We start from the raw sequence: 21,373 nt of genomic DNA, 5'->3' as shown, positions 1-21,373 counted from the left end.
ATTTGGGAGTTTTACTGACTTGAATTACAAAATCTATCGAGTGTCAAGATTGCCGGTCGGCGAGGTGTAGAAGGACCCAAGATGCGAGGAAGCAGGGAAAAGGGCAACTTAAAGGGAATTTATTAACTGAATCAAACAAAGACAAACAACGTGGCAGGGTGCAAAAAATAACAAAGGCAAACTAAAACGTGACTAAACTGCGTCAAGAACGAGGAACAAAGAGAGTGACAAATACTGAGGGACATGAACGTGAACGAGAGCAAGAACGAGATCGGGGAGCGCCTGTGACAGTCCTCAATGGAGCAGCAACAGGGAGCCAAGCGGGGTAATGACCCGACACTGGGTTGAAGGTCTGGGAAACTTAAATAGTCAAGTAATCAGGGGAGCAGATGGGGATCAGGTGTGTGATGATTAACGGGGAGCAGGTGTGTGGCTGGCGCGGACGAGTGCTGAGGGGAAACGCCCCGAAAACAAAGCAAAACAATAACATAAAAGCATGGAACGTAAACATAATCACAAATCCCCTGCCATGCCCGACGCGGATCATGACATCGAGAAATAGAAAGCATTTAAAGAACCAATAGCTACAAATTATAGAGTAGTACAAAGGCAAAAGAGTAGGAAAAAAAATAACTGCCCTTTTAATAGACACCTGCATAATTTTCAAATAGTATTGACACATCTTCATTTAAATGAAGCTCTCAACACAAGACATTCCCATTATTTGGTGTTGCATAGTTCACACGAGGAAGGAAAGAAATTCAAGTGAGTAATAAGAAACACATGACTTCTTGAGAAGACTACAAGCTATAAAATAAAGTGAAGTTAAGTTAAGAGCTGAGAAACTCATTGCTTGCTGGACGGCCCACAACCGCAATCGATCTGTCTCAGCCCGAACAGTGTTAAACATTCAATTTACAGAGTATAACTTGCAGTTGGTTAACAAAGTGTTGTCTTCTGTGTTTCCATTAAATTATCCCCACATGGCTGAAATTGCTCCTACTTCACCTGCCCGGTATATGCCGTGATGAAAAAATGGTGTCACTATCATAGCATCGGAATATATTCTATTTAGGTAGAAATAAAGCACAGAAATAGGCCTACAGTATGCATCCCAACTCATTACCTAATTAGTCACACCAACCTGGACCAAACTGTAAAATAACATTTTTGCTGTCATTAAAATCTACTTGAAATACACCAGGACTGCACACCTGAATGTTGGCAGCTGCCAAACTGATATACCAACTATGTTTTTGTCATGACTGACTCGCCTTTCAAACACTTTAGGCACGTCTGACAATTATAGCAGAGAGGTGGTTGTGATGACATGCACATCCACAGTCCATCATCACCACATCATTTATGGGACTGAAATGGTGGCCCCCAGCCTTTTAGCTACTCAGACACTGCAAGCGGATCTTAAAAATCCATTAAAAATAAAAAATGTGAATCTGGCAGATGTTTCTCAGTGAGTTCAGACGAAGGATGAGATGTATATATCATAAATAACTTACATTGTCTGTCCTGAGCTTCTTGGCAGGGCAGCCTCCATCCACAGGATGTAACATGTAATAAAGTCGCACTTTATTGGCATGTTTTCGACTCTGGAAGAAGAAAAGAAAGTGTTATGAATAAAGCAAAACAAGGCAGCCAAATTGCTCTCAATTATTTACGTGGAGTGCAATAAACTGTATAGACTACATTTTAAATGTGTTGCGTTTGTCAAAGCTCCTTCATTTCACCTTGCCACTTCCTGCTGAATTACTGAAATTGCTGAAATACACGGTACATATGCGCTTTGAGAGTAAAAACTGGGGCATCTTGATTCTCTACCTGTGCAAGTCTCATTTAGCGTGTTTGAGAATTTGACAGACTGCTATGCTGGGCATTCAAGCGGACTAAGGTCGTTGTTTTTTTCTACATGCCCCAAGCAACCTGAAAATTTGGTGGCAGAATGTAAACTAAACAGGTTTAAGATGGCATAGCTGGTGTAAGACGATGTTTTGATCAATGGATGGGCTGAAAGACTCTGAGCTCCACGAACGTGTTGTGAATGTCATTGTATTTCATTCATAGATATGACAACAGCGTGCATTGAACCATCTGAGTCATTGTAGAAATCAATTCATAGAATAAATGTGTAGTCTCATCTTGAATATATTTTTGAAAGCATCCTCTGGCTGCAGCACAGCTGTTGGTGATGAGTGGTTTGTCACACATGGAAAACAATCGGGGCGGGGGGAAGGTCTCCAAGTGCCGACTTCGCAATGGCCAACTTTACGTCATTGGTTTGTGCAGTTCCTCATAAAAATATTTTGCGCGTGTCAATATCCTACATGTAGTGATGGGTAAATGAAACTTCAAATCTGCTTCATGAAGCAGTTGTAGTATTTTTGGACTCCTGTAGATGGCACTCGCTGTTCAACATTGGGCTGAAAGCACACTGACTTGCCATTTTTAAACCCTTTATTTAAACAAACAGTGCCATCTAGAGGACTCAAAAATACAACAACTGGTTCATGAAGCAAATTTGAAGCTTCATTTTCCCATCACTACCTACATGGACTCCAAGGAGTGTATTGCTAGTTCTGCAATGTCAAATACTGTGTGTCATTCGGAAAATGAGCGAAGCAGCTTTCATTGGCCAGGAAGGAAGTCGGCTGAGTTCACTGCCACAACAGCGCAAACACCCATTTCTACCTATGTGTGTCTCTCAAAAAATGTTCAATTAAACAAGCAATAAATTCAACATCTACTACAACTCCAACACTTTCTTAGTGATTTGGGATGAACTGACCTGTGAAGTATTGAGCATGTCCACCACAATAAATCTTAAATGCATTATACAGGAGAATTAAAGAATTAGTTTAAGAAGCAGTAGCATGTTGGGAGAATTTCAACAACAGTGCACAACGAACGAGAAGAGCCTTTGTTGGTAAATGGTAAGCAAGGAGTAAGTCACCCACTTTATGACACATATTATAATTAAAAGGTGGCAGTTTTGATGTTGCTTAATTGTTAATAAAGTGTTCGCTCATTTTTATATTTGTTTGACCTTGAAGAACAAAAACTACTCCGAAATTCGTGTACAGTTCAAAGTTTTAAGATGATGGCAGTTTGACCCAAGAAAAGATCATCTCCTAGTATTTCTGATGCATGAAACTGTTTTGAAATCCGTCAAATCGCAGTTCAAACAGCAGCCTGTAGAGCACAGGTGTCAAACTCCGTCCTGGAGGGCCGCTTTCCTGTATATTTTCCATTTCTCCCGTCTGCAACACATCTGATTCAAACGAGCAGGATACTTATCCAGCTTCTTCAGAGCTTGCTGATGAGCTGATTATTTGAACCAGGTGTGTCACACCGGGAGTGATTGAAAGCATGCAGGAAAGTGGCCCTCCAGGACTGGAGTTTGAAACCTACGCTGTAGAGGATTGTGTCCGAGTTATTTATAATTCGTTGTCCATTATTTAGTAGCAGTTTGGTTTACTTGATCCTCTTCACCATCTGACCCCAAGCTTCTTATTGTCTAATTTAAGCTGTAGTCATCGCCCTGTTACAGTAGAGTGATACTGGCTACCACAAATTGTGATGCAGCATATTGTCATGAAAGGAGAACCTTGCTGCTCTGTTTACGCCATCTTTTATCAGTAAATAAATATTGAATAATTGTGCTGCAACATATCGTGTTTATTTGGTAAAGTCACATTTATCCAGCACAGGGGTAAGGAACTCCGGTTCCCAGAGAGCCATTTCCTGCCTGTTTTAGACCTCTCCCGACTCCAAACACACCTGATTCAAATCATCAGGAGCGTTTCAGGCTTCTACGGGGCTTGTTGATGTGCTGATCGTTTGAATCAGGTGTTTTTGGAGTAGTTGGAGATCGAAAACAGGCAGGACATGGCTTGCCCGTTACACAGTTTCAGATGGTTGACTCACATGCAAGGTTATTTGTTCGAGAACAGTTTCATTTGAAAAAAGAACAAGTCAATTAAATGTACACTCTTCAACTTGCTGCCTGAAACAATGTTGAATTGATAATTAGAGCGCAGTTCAATGAGGGTGTAGCAGGTGTCTCCTTACAAGCTTTGCATTGATCGCGCAGGATCTGATCTTAGAAGCCACATCAGGGAAAATAATTGAGAGGACCAATTAGTTTATCTGAAAATGAATCAGATTTACAAGAAACACTGTGGTTATCATGAGATGCTATCCAGAAGATAGAGATGGAAATAGAATGAAAGGAAGAAAGCAGTTTTACTTCCTGACTCTTATTTCAGCATGAAGGAGAAAACAAATCTGGGAGCTTAAAGTTTAAATTGCCAACTTCTCTTCCCAAGGACATCATACAAAAAGGGAAAGATGATTCTCAATTGCATGATAAAAGAATCACGCGCTAGACTTGTTACAGATTCCACTATTGTATCTTTTATTTAAAGATGGTTTGCCTTGATCCCAATACTGAAAGCATCCAAATTTGCATTAATGATAGCACATCATTCTTTTTTAATGCATTTTGGGGAATAAAACAGTTATCTCTACATCTTATTATATTCATTTTACATTTCATAAACTTGCAGAATCAAGAGTTGGGACAGAATTAAGGACAATAACATTAATCCTGAATTGAGTTGTGTAAAATGCTCTCCTACCATGAAGACTAATGTAATTATAGAATTTACATACTGGAAAATAAGTGCAAGTGTAAGCATCTTATGGCTCCAGTAGCAGGACAACACTGTCTAGCTACTGAAACCCTTCACTGGGCAGAATTCCAGAAAGCAGATTGTGTGAAATCCGAGTAAGTAGTTATCTATTTCTCACCTGATAAAACAAAGTTGGCAGCATGCAATTGTCCAAAATCTCCTGTCATGCCAAAAATCTCTTCATATGCACATTTTTGTTTGGACCTGGCCCGTTTCCCTTCCAATCTGACTGTGCACCAGTGCACAAAGCAAGCTCTTAAAAGTCATATGACAGACTCTGGTGAGAATAGAATTGACTGGCCTGCACAGAGTCGTGACATCAACCTGACAGAAAACCTTTGGGATGAATTAGCACAGAGACTGATTGCCGGGCCTTCTTGTCCATCGTCCCTGTGTGACCACACAAAAGAAATGTAAAAAATTCTCATAAAGGCACTCTGAAACCTTGTGGACAGACTTCCCAAAAGAGTTGAAGCTGTTATAGCTGCGAAGAGTGGAGTGAGGTTGTATTGAACCCTCTGGATTAGAAATGGGGTAACTGTAAGTGAATATGTTATCTTATCTTATTATTTGCTGTAACGCTGAATAGATTTGATAATCGTATTGAATAAATCAGATGGCATTAAGTCAAGACAGCAAGTTGATAGTTTCAACTGTTGAACCAAATTTGTTATAGTTTTTTGATCCATTGTATGAAATTCTGTCATAGAAATGTGAAGTGCTTAATCATTTTGCTGGTTTGACATGTTTGACCAGATGGATTGTTCTTTTCCACAAAAGGAGCAGTCAAATTTGTTGCATTTATCTGTTGAGAGAACTTCTGGTTTCATTTGGCAGAATTGGGAGTTTGTCAATCTCCAGTTCTATCTACCAAATTGAGCTCACTTCTGCCATACAGCACAAAAAAATCAGTTACCTCAAGGCACCACTATATTATAGTTATATCTCTTATTTATCTAATTTATATATTTTATTATTGTTGTATTGCACTGGAGAGGGGAGCTCTCTAATCTCGTTGCACACTTGAATAACAATAAAGGGATTTCTGATTCTGATTTCTGATTTTTCAGTTGAAGGATTATGTAGGAGTAATGTAGCATTAATGTCAGACGAGCCATGTATAACTGTACCGTGTATCATTCTTGGTTTCAAACAAAGGCAAAAAGAATCTAAACCTCAAGATTTCCCCCAAAACAGGAGCTGGGATAGCATAGATACTATCCTCTCCTATACCATAACCACACCTCCCTGTAGAACTATTTATATACATGAGAAGTGTTGAAGACTAATTGAAGTAGTTCCCTCTGAGATCCAGTTGAAATTGACTTATCCATCAGGGCAACCTACCATTTTTGTATCAGTGACAGTAGGAGATATTGAACCCATTTGTCCAAGACCTCTCATTCTGTGATACCCTGTCTCGCCTCCCTGAGCTCCGACCCCGACCGGACCTGGCACTTCTTGCCTCTTCCTCGTCATCTTTACGTATACATATATATTAGTGCTGTCAAGTGATTCAATTTTTTTACTAATTAATCACAAAAAAATCCATGATTAATACTATTTTTTGTGAAGCTTGTATCAGATATTTACTTGAATAATATCTTGGAATTGATGCAAAATCACCAAATATGATGTATATTTAATTCAATTCAAATTCAATAGTTCTAATAGCTTTATTGGATTCTTGAATACAATCTAAATGGTGACTTAAACACAGTGTGTTGATCTGAGATGTGCTAAAGACAACTAATATGGCACAATATTTGCAAAGTATGCAAATTCTTTTTTTAAGTAAATCAAACTGAGTTACCAGAGGTAAAATATTTAACTGAGTTAAATTTTTTGGGGATTAATCACCTGAGTTAATGCTTTAATTTTGACAGCCCTAATATATATATATATATATATATATATATATATATATATATATATATATATATATATATATATATATATATATATATATATATATATATACAAAATAAGCTTTGTTTCTCTTTCAAGGAAAAGAAAATGGCTTGTGACTGCAACATTTTTGTTTTTGCTGTTCTAGACGATGGAGGCTTATTGTACGTGAACGCATCAGCTCAATGTCTTAACAGAATTGACACTGTGTATCATGCTTCTTTTGAGTTTCTTTACGAACTGGAGAGCATTAACACATCATTGTGAACTATACACTCGTGTTGGATGGTCATCTTGGTCCGCCAGGAGGCAGGGACATTGTTACATCTTTATGTATAAGGCCATGCTTGGTCTACTGCCCCGCTACATCTGAGATTTACTCCCAAGGTGAACTATTGATTCTTATTCATTGCGTATGAATGATCAACTGGTGCTCTGTGTTCCACATGTCCGAACAGTACTGGGAAAAAGATCTTACACTCATGCTACTCCCACGACATGGAACGCACTGCAGAAACCCTGGAAGTTGCCTGAACTTATTTCTTTAAATGCTGTTAAAACCAGACTGAGAGAACTTGAGACGAACTATTTTCATTATAACTGTTTTTTTTATAATGTATGTTATCTTACTTGTTGTCTATGTCTGTAACTTATTGCTGCCTCTTGGCCAGCATTCCTTTGAAATTTTTTTTTTAAATCTAAACGGGACTTTCCTGGTTGAATAAAGCTTAAATAAAATAAAAATGAACTAGCTTTTACTTTAAATGAAAAAAATATATAATCGGCAAAATGGCAAACATTGGCCTCGATAATCGGCCCAGCCGATAATTGGTCTATCACGATCACTATTTGCCAGTACACCATTTACACTGATGCACATGTTAGTGCTTAGCTAACCATGTGGCGAATGGATACTAAAACAAACGGGGTTAGATAGTTCTTCTTTTTTAATCATTCTGTTTTAATAGCACATGCTGTAATTTTTGGAAAAAACAAAACCTTGTGAAAGTGGTTTTAGAATTGAGCAGGTTGTTACTTATTTTCAGTATTAATGCATTGCCTTTGATGGTAAAGTTTCTCGGACTAATGTAGCCAGTATCATAGCTATCCCATTTAGGTGAAAATTAGGGCTGTTACAAATGAATCTTTTCAGATTCAAATATACTGTCAATTATTCCACAGGGCAATTTAGAGTGTCCAATCAACCTGCCATGCATGTTTTTGGAATGTGGTAGGAAACCAGAGTACCCGGAGGAAACCCACGCTGGCACGGGGAGAACATGCAAACTCCACACAGGAAGGCCGGGATCGAAACCACAACCGGTGCTGCCTCTCACTGTGAAGCCATCGTGCTAACCAGTCGGCCACCGTGCTGCCTACAATACAATAAAAGATCAAAAATAAAACTAAATCAATAAAAGATCCGGCAGCTGCTCCCAGCCCGCAGCAAGAATTCCATTCCTGCAATGGCATGCGCGTTCGTTTGTTTGTTTTTTTTCTTAAATGTGATCGTGTACTTAAAAAGATTGGATATGAATTGGGCATTACGCTCTGTCTGCTGTAGGAAAATAGATTTTGATGCACTGAATGAGTCCTTTAAAGACAGCATGGTGTCTGAGAATGAATCCTCCAATTGCAGGCCTGGGTCCAGTGGGGGTGGCCCAAATGCGAGCAAGGCAAAACATAATCCAATATTCGGGGTATTTTGAGCTGTGCTTTGTCTGATCCCTCACCTTGGACTTGTTTGCCATTGGTGACCGTGCTAGGGGCATAAAGCCTCAGACAACTTCGCTCCAAAGATCATTGGGACACACAAACCCCTCCACCACATTTTTACAGTTAAAGTAGTCACAAAACAAAATGTTATTCTATTTATATGACTTGGTCTTATTCTGTCTATGTATGACTGACAATGTTAGGATAGTAAACGAAGAGACTATGTCAACGTGCACTGCTGGGTAATACTTTCTATTCATGTTTATAACACGCTGAATACTTCAAAGGAAACAATGAGAAATTAATGCTGCACAAATGTGTTACTCTACTGAGCCTGAGGACTTTTAACTCCGCTGAGTTCTATTTTTTGACAGCTTGCAAAATTATATCTCATGCATATCTCTCAAAGGTTTCAAAGCTTTTGTTCTTTAAATCATTGGATCTCATGGTGATTTCTCCCCCAAAAAATAGTCTGAATAAAAGGAGATGACTAAACTGCAAAGTAAAGAGGCTACACTAAAATGTGCACGTTCTTTCTTTCCACCAAAATACAATACAATAACATAAAACTATTTATATAGCGCATTTCACAACAGCAGCAGCTGTAACAGAGCAGTTTACATACAGTATAAAATAAAATAGCAATCATTAAACAGCAAAGACAGTGAAAGCAGTAAATTATAACAGAAATTAATGATTTTAGACATATACAGTTGACACCAGAAAACATGTTTGGTCAAAGCAAAAGAATAGAAAATGTGTTAAATGAGTTCTAAACATGGACAGAGCGTAGGCTTGCCTAACATTTAATGGGAGCTCATTCCAGTGGGCCGGCAACAGAAAAGGCATGCGCCACTCTGAGGCTGCACGGCATCTCCAGTAGCATCTGGTCTGTAGACATGAGGCACCAGGGAGGTGCGTAGGGCTGGAGAAGCTTAGAGAGTTCATTTAAAGATTTGAAGACAAATATAAGTCTTATCTTAAAAAGAACTCTAAAATGCACTGGGTGCCTGTGAAGAGAGGCCAGAATCGGGGTGTGCTCCTTCTTCCGCGCTCCCATTAGGTGACGCGCAAAAGCATTTTGCATAAATAGCATTAGTCTAATCTAGCCGTAAAAACAACTCTTCTTAAGTGCTGCGAAAGAAAGGGCTTCACCTTACAAAGGTGAAAGAAGCTGGATCTACAACAACACTGTTTGGCCAGTCAATTTTAAAACCCAAGTTTGGGACTATTGGATTTAGAAAAGACACCATGGGGTCCAGGTCACCAGGAATGCAGAAGAATGTAGAAGCGCCACTAGGACCGAACACTATACCTTCTGTTTTGAACAAGGTGTATAGGAGAGCTAACGCAGATTAACACCTTTGGCCCCAGAGAACTGGAGCAGCGGACTGCACCCTGGGCTGTTCACCAGTAAGTCGGACAATGAGAGCCAAACTACAGTTCGCTCTCACATTCACAGTACAGCTGAGTGGGAACTGCACCCATCCTGCCTGCACCAAAGTTAGGCGAATGGAAAGAAATCACACACAACCCAAAAATTATATTACAATTTAAAACAATATCATAACTATAATTAACTGAAATGTATTCATGGTTATAACTTTGGCATCTCACAATTTAAAAGAAGAAAGAAGAAAAACTATTAATGTGCTAAATGGTGCGAGGTGTTTCCAAGTTGCACATAAGTGTGTGACATGTATGTGATTGTGCCTGGTGATTTTCTGATATTTGTCGTCTTGGAGTTATCAGCACTTAGCTTTTTATTAATTTGATGGCCGATATACAATCAATTAAAAACGGCTCTGATAGCTACAACGCGCCTCTCTGTCTGCTAAGCATGTGACTGTGGCTCTCTCCGGAATTGGCCCGCCCACACCACCATCTGATTGGATGCTTGCGAAGAAGGTAATAGCCAATCAGTGAAAGCTGCATGGATGCACTTTTTTAACTTTTAAAACAAAGAAAAGTTGAAGAAGAAAATTTCTGTTACAGTACGTTACATTTTTTGGAAAACTATCACTGTATTAAATTTTAAGGAGGTATTCAATTGGTTATGCTTTCGTTTAAATTTGTTGTTAAGGCAGAGAGCTCCGTACACATTTTGTTAGAATTTTAAAATGAAGTTGTCCAATTTCTAAGATGTGAAAAACCTTCAATAAAAAAAATAAAAATAAACGTGATTTAAGCCATCAAGAGCTAGAGTTTTTATTATTAGAAAATTTTACACACATTTCTTTCCTTATTTTATGCAGAAGAATATCAGATTAAAATATCAGTTATTGGCCTCTAATAATCAGTATCGTATTGGCTCTGAAAAAAAAAAAAATCAATAAATTCTATCCTCCTTCAGTGGGCTTTAATCAGTTTAATGACACCCCAGTTGGACTTTACTGTAAAACTAAACACACAACAAAAAGACACATTGTATATTTAAATACAAGACATTTGTTTTAAATGTAAAATTCCATTGACAAGTTAGAGAAAAATTTGCATTGATCTTCTGGATGTCACATTCATCAGTCTGTTATCAACAGAACTGCACCAATTACAAGAGAAAGCACAAATACATCAACATTAGTCCGGTTACTTTTACTTTAAGAGCGTCATGCGCCAAAGCCTCTGCTGATGCTTCCATTGATTATATACGGAAACGTTTTGTGCTTCCTCTACAGTCGGTGGTGGTATGCACCAAAGAGCTGTAATGGTTCAGCTTTAAAAAGCGACGGTTTGATGTTTTTGGATTGGTGCTAAGGCCGCTGACACATGATGAATGACTGAACGGCAACATTTTGAAAATTGCCCACCTCTGCTTATTCTCATAAGGGTACAGAGGTTTATTTCAAACTTTGAGAACAGCAAGCCCAGTTGTGAAAGGAGGGTTCAGTATAATTGCATCTGTAAACATTGATATATGTAACTGCAACCTTTTAAATAAAAATGACCACGTGGCATGCATATGCAAGTACAATGTACCGCATGTATGCCTGCATGAACAATTAAACATCTATCTTTAATCTAATTTTAGTGGTAACATAAATATGCAAAAATCCAGTCAATGCATTGGGGCGCAGAAGGACTCAGACAATAAAATAAAGACAAAGATAAATGTATGCACTCTCAACTATTTTTGCATCAATTGTGTTTGATTTTTATATGTATTGCCTTGACTTATTGTTTATGCAGTTAACATGAAATAACTACGCTCTCCCTCAAATTTAGTGTCGCTTGATATTCTCCCAGCAACCATGCAGTACATTCTTGCACCCTCATTTCAGTTAATGACGACTCTCCTATTTCTGTTCACAAGCACCAGTTCAAAAGAAGCAATCCTGCAGCGGGCAGAGTCGGCCTGTTGAGATGCTTCAGAGCACAAAACTGAGCACATATTCAACGAGACAGTCGCATAAATTACCATGGGCCATACAAGTATTCCTGTGATGATCCACAGGATGGGAAGATGCAATGGCTTTTATGGATCCTTTTTAGTCAGTAGAATTCATTCAGTGAACTGAAGTGTCATAACAGCATTTACTTAATCAGCTCTAATTATATTGAATACACTTTTTTCTTATTTACATCTTTGAGCTAATTTGGTGAGTGTGATGCTTCAAGCAGTTGAGTTAATGCCTGTGTTGTTAAGTAGTTTCTGGAATATAAAACACACCTGATTAAAAGCTGCGACTTCTAAATATAGCCATAAAAAAAAAATCATTCGTACACTCAATTGCTGCTTCGTATTAATTACCGCGGGTCTACATGTGAGAACATGGAATATTTTCAAAGGAACAGGTAACACAGATGGCATGAATCCATTTTCAAACGCTTATAATGGGTCGAGTCGCGGGGACAGAAGGCCAGACTTCCCTCTCCCCAGCTACTTCTTCAAATTCCTCCGTGGGTGATCCCAAGACATTCCCAAGCCAGCGAGCACACAGTTTCTCCAGTGAGTTTTGGGTCGACTCCGGGACAACTGCCAGGGTGACATGCCCAGAACACCTCACTGGGGAGGTGTCCAGGTGGCAACTGACCCATATGCCCGAGTCACCTCATCTGGCTCCTCAACTAAGCAATGAAGCAAATATTAAGCATACGTAATGATGCTAACAGCTAACATGCTAAATACAATTTCTTTTTTACATGCCACATGCTGCCATCAAAAAAGCCTTAATTCATCCTGTTCAATGCTGATGCTAATGTTCTTACACTTTGTCTCAAAGAATTCAAAGGTCAGATGGCTTGAAAGCCATTACAGGTCCAGCTGTTGTGAAATGCGCTACATAAATAAAGTTGTATTGTATTGGATTGGATTGTACTAATGATGATAATTACAATTTCAAACATAAAGGACAAGTAACCTTGAAAAATTTATCAATAGTTTTATCTGTGTACCTAAACTGTTTCATCCCTACTTCATACTTCGATGAAGGTTCTGTAATAATTAAAAGTGAAGATTGGATGATAGAAATTAAATGCTTTCTGATAGCTTTCTTTGAAAGAAAGTTTAATTAAAAATTTTGTAATAATAATTGACTCATTAACAAAAGAAAAATGAGTTCATGGTTCAGGTGGGACTAAATTCGGCCAAGCTGGCTTGCGCGTAAATCCTTAGTTTGTACGATACGTTTCAGTCAAAATAAAAGTTCGGAAAATGCCAAACAAAATCTTTTTGTATGACAAGTAAAGTAATTTCACTGAATACAAATAATAAAGAATGAAAAAATATTTTTTACTTGATATATTTGATGTTTTCCCGAAGGGATTTTCTGCTGAGCGACAAACCCGGAAGTGTGACGTCATTCCAAGACAACTATGGCAGAGCTCAACATAGAAAGTGATTTAAGCCAGTCAGAAATTGTCTTGCATAGGGAAATCGCAAACGTATCTTAGGGGATGCAGGTATTTGAAGAGTTGGAGGAAGAGGAGCTTGTTGGAATTATGTTCGTTGGACCAGACATGAACAAACCAGATGCTCAGGAGAACAAAAATATTGTGTGGCTGTCAAATCAAACTCTGGTAGGATGATTCGCATGGGCAGGACATTTTGGCGGAACACCGGACATGGAATGAAGACTAGACTAATGATAAAGGCTGGGGTTATAAATTTTGCGTTATTGTTTTAAATTCAATCCTCTGCCTTGCTGTAAATAATTATTATTATTCTGCTAGTACTGAGAGCACACGTTATAGTGGGTTGGTTTCCTACAATGTCATTGGTAAGATATTTAAGGTTTGTATACACACTTGCTGTTCAACTCTCTACTTAACACCTGCCTGCTTGTTCTCCTTGTTCACACAACAGTGATCACTCGTTCGTGTCTTTTTTCCTCCTTTCTCACTGTTCTTCTATAGGTTTTCAAGAGAATGGCTTGTGCTCAACCAGCTTTCACAACCTACATAATAGACAAAATAGATCAAAGTATAGATAAATTTATATAAGTTTAGATGAATTCAATGCTTTTAGTTTGCAGTTCTTTAGTGCAGGGTTTCCCCCGTAAAAACTTGCAAAGCCTGGCAGGGGAGTAGACTGGCTTCATAATAGATATTTTATTTTCGTCAGTTTGCTGTGTTTACATAATTTTTTTGAAGGCCTGTCACAATGACATGATTACGAATGTCCCTCATTTTAGCTACACTTCACCGAGCCGTGGTTGTTTGTAATCCAACAAGTATTAATAACTATTATGACATTTATTGTATTGTATTGTATAATGACACAGTGCTGCGTCATATTTGCTATCACCCATCCAAGAAAAGCCTGGAAGCCCGCCAGCTGGAAGCACTGGGGTAATCCCTGAATTTGTATTTACCATCAGACTACAATTTCTAAATCGCTTCATGAGGTTTATTCCTATTTTATCTATCCGTCCAATTTCTACACCACTTATCCTCAAAAGTGTCACTGGTGTGCTGAAGCCTATAGCAGCTGACTTGGGCGAGAGGTGAGGTATGACTATCATCCAAAATCTGGACGATCTCAAACGGTTATTGTTGCGAAAGTAGAATGTTGAAAATGTGATGTTGTTATTGAAATCTAGAGTTGAGCTATGCAAATATTATCAAATGTTAACCTATGCACAAGAAACACAGATTTTTAGATTGTTGGTGTTTTTTTGCCACCAAAAACACAAATGTAGGCAAACATCAGAAACACAAAACAAAGACTCCCCCCCTTCCATTTTTGCTTGACCCGGACATGTCAGAATGCATTAGACCCAAACCACATTAAAAAAGAATCCAAAAAGCCTGTGTTCCGGGAGGCAAAAGGCCAGGTCCTGTGCTCAGCATTAATCACACAATAACAAAATTAATATTTTAGTTGTGATTTTGGCACAGCCACTTACTTCCTGTCTCCTACAAAGTCTTGAAGAACAAAGTTACCAATGGCCATTTTAGACCGGAGTACATTAAATAGCAATGAGGGCACAAAAAAAAAATAAACCAGTTGACGCAGAACGCAGCAAACGAAGGACACAGGAAAGCTCATAGCCTGAAACAAATCAATTATTTTGTTTTCCCTTCTCATTGATCAGATTCCACAACCAAACCAATCGGCTATGAATTCATAAATGGATATCATGGATGGTCCTAGACAATTTTACCTGGGGTGGCAGGAGGTTCAGTTGGGAAGGGAGAGGTTATAACAGCCCCACACAGACACAAATAAAATGTATATGTACGCATGTGCACACACGCAAATGCAAAAGCACGCACGCACGTACACATTTTTAATTGTGTTTTCATTTTCTGCATTCCCTGGCAAGTTTTATGCTTCATGTGAATCTTAATCTTGAGCACTAACCTAGTCCATATATGCTATAACAATTCTCACCTAGGGCTGCCGCAAACAATTATTTTGCTCGTCGATTATAGTCACTGATAGCAGGTGTAATACGACTCAAGTCGACTAATTGGATCAGATTATAAATCGCAGCATATCGCACCGGCAAGCAGATACTCTATTATAAACATGCGTACAGTACATATAATTATTTACTCTAGTTTTTTTTGTGTGTACATATTGTACTGGGATAACAAGTCATTTGAAGTCCTCTGAGAGTTCAATATCCCGCAGCCTCTTTTGATTCAAGCTGAATGAGAAAATTGACAAGACCAGAGCAGAGGAATGAAACCACCAAGATGTTGCACTCGGCATCATTCCAGATCGGAGGTGATTGATGTGTTTATGCACCTTCTGGAGGTGGAGATAACCTTCAGAAGTATTTAAATATCATAAAGAAAACAAAGCACAGTCGATAATTCTCAGTGAAGGAAAAACACAATCCACCTGACTCAATTCAAGTCAAACGCGGTGGGAGTGAGGTGCTCAAGTTTATATATGGAACTACAATGGACCCTCCAAAATGTTTTTTTTTCTTGGTAATATTTGTCCAATGATAACCAGAGATATGGGTACAATACACTGTATTTGTAAGTGACGTTTCTCTGGGTTGGATGAATTCAAATTAATGCTGTCATAAACTTTGCATTCTGTAAATTTGCCTCATTTGAGTCTTCTTCCTCACCTCATAATGAGCGACCCTCTGGGACTCGGAGATGAGCTGAGCACTGCACACTCTGCAGTAGCTGTCTGTGAATAGTCCTTGGTCCACTTCTGTAGACTTCATCTGTTGAGAGAGACCAATTGTTGGCTTACAGAAATAATACATTGAGAGAAGTAAACACATTTCAAAAGAAAAGCGAAAACAATTGTATTACTTGAAGTGCATTTGGTGAGTGAATCTCCACAAAAGCTTACTATATTTTCAGGACAATGAGTCACACTTTTTTTCATAGGTTGGCTGCTCTTGCCACAATGAAGTGATTAATACGAGTTCGCCAGAGGAAATGAGTCTTATCTAGGGGTGTCTCGATCCGATATTTGTTTCGGATTGCGGTACAATACCAGCCAAAAAAGCAGTATCGGATTATAAAAAAATAAAATAATAATCACATGTGCACACATTGCTGTCATTGACTTGAATTAGATTCATAGCGCTGCTCGCCTTGGTGGTCAGCCAACACCAATGGTGGGCTCACCTCCAGGGTGAAGGCTTCAGATGAAAGCACGCAAGGACGAACCTTTTCCTTTTTAACTGTATTTACACTTATGCTGATGGATATTAAAATTGTGTTGACATAATCAAGATTGATTTACAGTACAAATTGACGAGTTGTGGCAGTTTCAACATCCCAGAACAGAAGGTATGACCAGTGGGATCTAAGTTAACAGTTTACAACTTGTTGCACGCTTACGACCCTTGTGAAGTTAAGTGCTTCAGAAAATGGATGGACACATTGCAAAGACTGTGTCGTTTCTGTCATAATAGACATTAATGATTCAAATAACGGCCATGGCTCGCTGGAAGTGCATGGTGAGTGATATATGAAATCATTTATTTCCTTGAGAATATCTTGACTTGAAAATGACTCAAATAGGGTTCCGCATTAATTTAAAAATGCATGTGTGAGCAGGAATGTGCAAAAGTCACTCTTAAGTAAATAATTCTGCAATTGATTTATTCTTTGAAGCATTAATATTAGATATAGTAAAACACTCGAAGTTTTGTAATGTTTCTCACAGAATTTTAATAAGAGGAAAATTAACATAAATTGGCAAATTATCATATTTAGCAACTTTTGAGCTGGTACAGCCAAGTAAAAAATTGGGTCCGCCGGTTTACAACCAGTACAAAAAAAATCTAGAGCCCTGTTTGATTTATTTTACATTTACTTCGTTCAAGTGTAGAATATTCTCATATTTGAGGTTGATTTTCTGTTCCAAAAATGTTTGGAATAAATGGATCATATATTGCTGACTGTTGTTATTCAGCTTAACTGTATAACTTGATAACGTCTCCTGTAACAATTTATTCAAATACTAAAACAGAAAATAATCATATCAGACGACATTGGTATCGGTCATTAATCTAGGCCGCAATCTCGGTATTGCATCGGAAGCGAAAAATGTGATCGGGACAACCCTAGTCTACCAAGCTCCAATGGAGCAAGTAAACAAAAATCTTGTTTCATAATTTCAAGGTCATAAATATTTCATCAGATCCAGCATTTAACTTTGAGGCAGATGCTGAGCAGCTTTTCCAAGAAATTACTTGAAAAAGACATTAAATATCAAACACCCGCAGCGGACCAAAATCCCATGGAAACTTCAACAACACAGACAAAATTCTATTACGAAATAAAGTCCAAACAGACATAATGCATTTATTCGAACAACTACTTCTAAAAGCATGCATTCAGTTGCCCGGGATAATCTCTGAAACAAATAATACATTCTATTACATTTGTTTTTGTTTGAAAATAGTAAACTAAAATACCATACTAAGTATTCCGGTTTATCTTCAGTAGGAACAGAGAGAATTTTGACGACAAAGATATTTGTAAAAGGTTTGTTAACCACATTTATCCACCCCACATCAACATTCAACATTCGGCTACATCACAAAAATTCTCTGAGTGTTCTAGTGATATGTGTTAACCTCATTCAACTATTTCTGAAAACACGTTTGGTATTAATTAAAACCCCTGACTAGGGCTGGGCGATAAACCGAAAATTTACCGTTACCGAAATTTATTACAATGACCGAAATCATTTTGCCCATGTCGGTAAATTCGGTGTTAAAAAAAAAGAAAAGCCTTTTCTGTCTGCGGCAATGTTCATGCCCCTTTAAGACCGCAACAGCGCCTCTAGTCACGTGACTCTACCAGTCTGCTCGAGAAAGAAAACAGACGTCGCTGTCGTAGCTGGGATTCAAATGCAGAAGCTTTTTCACCACCCACAACACAACCATGCTGTGCTGAAAGTTCAAAGTGAGAAGCAAGGTTCGACAAGTGACAACAGCCCATAACGGAGGCGACACCATACGAGAGAACGTCTCAGAGGTGGACGCGATAGCCTAGCACATAGCTAAAGATAAAGCTCCTCTAGTAACAGTGGCGCGCACAGGATTTAAACGCTTCATGAAAGCCGTATTTCCCGAAATGGACTACATCGGGCCGGGAGCTTAGACATGTCAAGCATTTTGCATCTACATCCGACTTGTGGTCGGGTCGCAACATGGATCCCGGATTGAGCCTGACAGTGCATTACATAGATGACAAGTGGCGACTGCGCACCAGAGTACTCGAGACGGCACATTTCCCCCGATGATGCACACTTGTTTATTTGGCTTACATTGACATTTTCTTTCATTTTATTTAGCATTTTTTTATTTGGCATTATTTACATCATGACAGCATCTTGGCGCAATCTATTTGCAGAAAAAGATTTAGCAAGAGGTACCCTTTTTCTTTGTGACATTGTTAAAGTAATGCAAAGCATGCTATTTGGAATGTTTATACAAATGATTTTTGTACTTTTATTTTTCATTGAAAGTAATGTGTACCAGTTGGTCAATTAAAAAAAAACAGTCAATATGCATTTCCTGCATTTATTTAGATTTTAGTCCAGGGGGGGGGGGATTTATCGTGCATTTATCGTTATCGAGGTAAAATTCCTCAATTTCTCGCGATATTGATTTGAGGTCATATCGCCCAGCCCTACCCCTGACCAACCATTATTAAATGAACACTTGATGATTTTCAGGGTACAAGACAGAAAAGTAGCTTGTGTTGGTTTTTACTGCCAAAAGCGGCACAGATGTTAGAAATAAATGATTAATGATCGTAAAAGTTGTTGAGAAGCAGATGCAGAAAAAACAGTAGCATAAGCAAAAACTACAACCTGGGATACCACTCACACTCAAATGTTCAACATGCTAAAATAATAATAGACAAGTGCTCCGACAACTGTTGGTTTCACTCAGGTCTTGGATGTATTTAGTTCAGCTTGAAATTAATCATTGGATAGTTGAAACTATTAACGGAGGACAAAATATTTGCAATTTCAACAAATATCTTACAAGGCATCTTTATCTTATGCCTTTGATGATCAGTTCATTGGACTAATTGACTGCCAGATGCTTAGAAGAGTTACGTATCTTTTAAATGAGATGTAAAGAAAAATATAAATTTGGATCCAGCGTAATTGGATAATGGAAGTCAACCCACCAGGAGGATCCTGAGAGAATTATTTATCAGTATCTAATCAGAGCAGCTGTTGTCAACGTCATTAAAGTCATCAAAGCTCATTGCAGAAGCTGGCCTTTCGCTTTGGTGGAGGTCAGTGGATCCACCAAGGGAACAGTGGCAGCACTCCTCAAGTTGACAATCAAATTAGCGGGATGCCAGTTTGAATGTCACACCTCGTCAACAATGTTAAGCGTGCAGCCGCAACGCTCATCACCCAGAGGCAAATGAATCAAGGCATGCAACACGACACAAAGTTGCTGAGGGCTGAGGAAGGGTGCCGAGGTCACGGCAGCAAGTGGCCACAAGATGTTGAGGCAACCAACAATCACATTTAATCCATTCAACTGGACAAATCGGGCTTGACCGGCCTTTTGTACGTAGCGTCTCTTTGGCTCTCAGTCCCGATTACGTGTTTCACGGTGCTGTGGCTGTGTTATGAAAAAAGACGAATGACCTTGACACCAAGGGCGCAATTTAACAATGAATCGTTTCCCTTTTTTTATCCATTGCAGTTACAATATATTGGTTTCTCTTAAAAAAAAAATCTTCTCCAGTAGTCTGCAACTAGCGACCCATAATTGGACTGCCAGATGAAGTAAGTGATCATTTGGAATGTTGCAATATTGACATATAAAAAGTGCCTCCAAATCATGGTGGTCTTGTGTCGTTGAATGACAAGGTCAAACAGCGATTGCGGAGTAATATTTCTCTCGTTCGCCACACTGGCAAGCAGCTAATTTGACTGTCAAAATTGCACTGGGAGAACGTGGCTACCAAGCATAAATGTCCGTATACAAAAAAAAAAGTAAAGAAAATGTCTGTATGCAAATTGCATAGGCTACAGTAATCCTACAACGCTCCATGTAGCCAGTGACGCACATGATTGGTTACAGAACCAAGCCGATGGCGCATTGTTTACATCTGCCGGGGGCGGCATGCTAGCAAGCATAACCGAGTTAGCACTTCTGTTGCGATCCTTCAATGGGTTAAAATGGGAATATGTGTCAGTTTTCTCTTTTTTCTTTCTATTGTTGAGTTGCATTTAAAAAAAAAAAAAAACACTGCAGTACCCCACTCCTGAGATGGAAAAAAAAATTAATAATTTAATCAGGAGACAAACACTCAAATCATATTTTTGTGATTTAGGTGGGTTTTTGGTCGACTTTATGTTTGGCAGCTCATGACGTATTTCGGGTGGAAAGATGTATGAACTTCCAGTTTACTTTTATTCCAAGTTACTCGGATGCCATCTGGAGGAAAAATTCCTAAAATTGCATTAACGTTGGTTTCCGTGATAGTTTTATGAAATAGATTGGAGCTGGTGCTTTTCAAGATTGGAAATGTCATTTGAAGTCTTGACTTTTTAAAGAGGACGGACTGGCTCCTCCAGCCAATTTTGTGGAGCCTGCCATTATTTTCAGCTTTTTAGTTTTAGGAGATTTCTACATTCCGCGAGACATTGAATCGCCGAAGTTTATCTGTGTATCTTTTTCTCAACTTCCTGGCGAATGACAATGCTACGCACTTTCTCAATTCAGATATGCACCTTATTTCTGAGGGCTTTCATGGAGAAACTATTATTTATGCGACTTCCAGTAAGTGACATGCATACTTATTTTTTTCCCCACTGCATTTCAGTGGCCGTCAATTTTACTCTGATTTTCGTGATTTGCAGATCGTCATGTTACCTAATCCCTGCGAATAGCAGGGGTTCACTGAACTTGAGCACGAATGGAATTCTCAAGCTTTATAAGATGAATATTACGAAAAGCTGACTTTTTCATTGACTATGTACAGTGCATTTCTGTCCAGCCTTTTTCTGAAAATGTCTTTATAAGTAAGCGGATTAGCTAGACTTAATGGATGCGACTTCTATCACCCAAGATTCCCATCGAAAAAGCAGTGTGCACTCATCATTTCCTTTCTGACTTTATTATTCTACTTGTGGCCTG

At 38.7% G+C, this 21,373-nt stretch overlaps 1 protein-coding gene across 1 annotated transcript in view; it reads right to left on the bottom strand.

Moving 5' to 3' along the window:
• Positions 1-21,373, bottom strand: part of zmat4a (zinc finger, matrin-type 4a) — a 92,200-nt gene that overhangs the window by 66,381 nt on the left and 4,446 nt on the right. The window contains exons 2-3 of the mRNA XM_088306794.1: positions 15,857-15,958; positions 1,518-1,607 (exon numbers count right to left, since the gene is read on the bottom strand). Of these exons, the coding sequence (XP_088162920.1) occupies positions 1,518-1,607; positions 15,857-15,958 (192 nt within the window). The remainder of the gene's footprint in view (positions 1-1,517; positions 1,608-15,856; positions 15,959-21,373) is intronic.

The sequence above is a fragment of the Idiotropiscis lumnitzeri genome, chromosome 1 (assembly GCF_059441095.1).
Source record: "Idiotropiscis lumnitzeri isolate Australia: NSW breed Sydney's pygmy pipehorse chromosome 1, RoL_Ilum_1.0, whole genome shotgun sequence".
Lineage (NCBI taxonomy): Eukaryota > Metazoa > Chordata > Actinopteri > Syngnathiformes > Syngnathidae > Idiotropiscis > Idiotropiscis lumnitzeri.
This window is presented reverse-complemented; position numbering and strand designations above follow the sequence as displayed.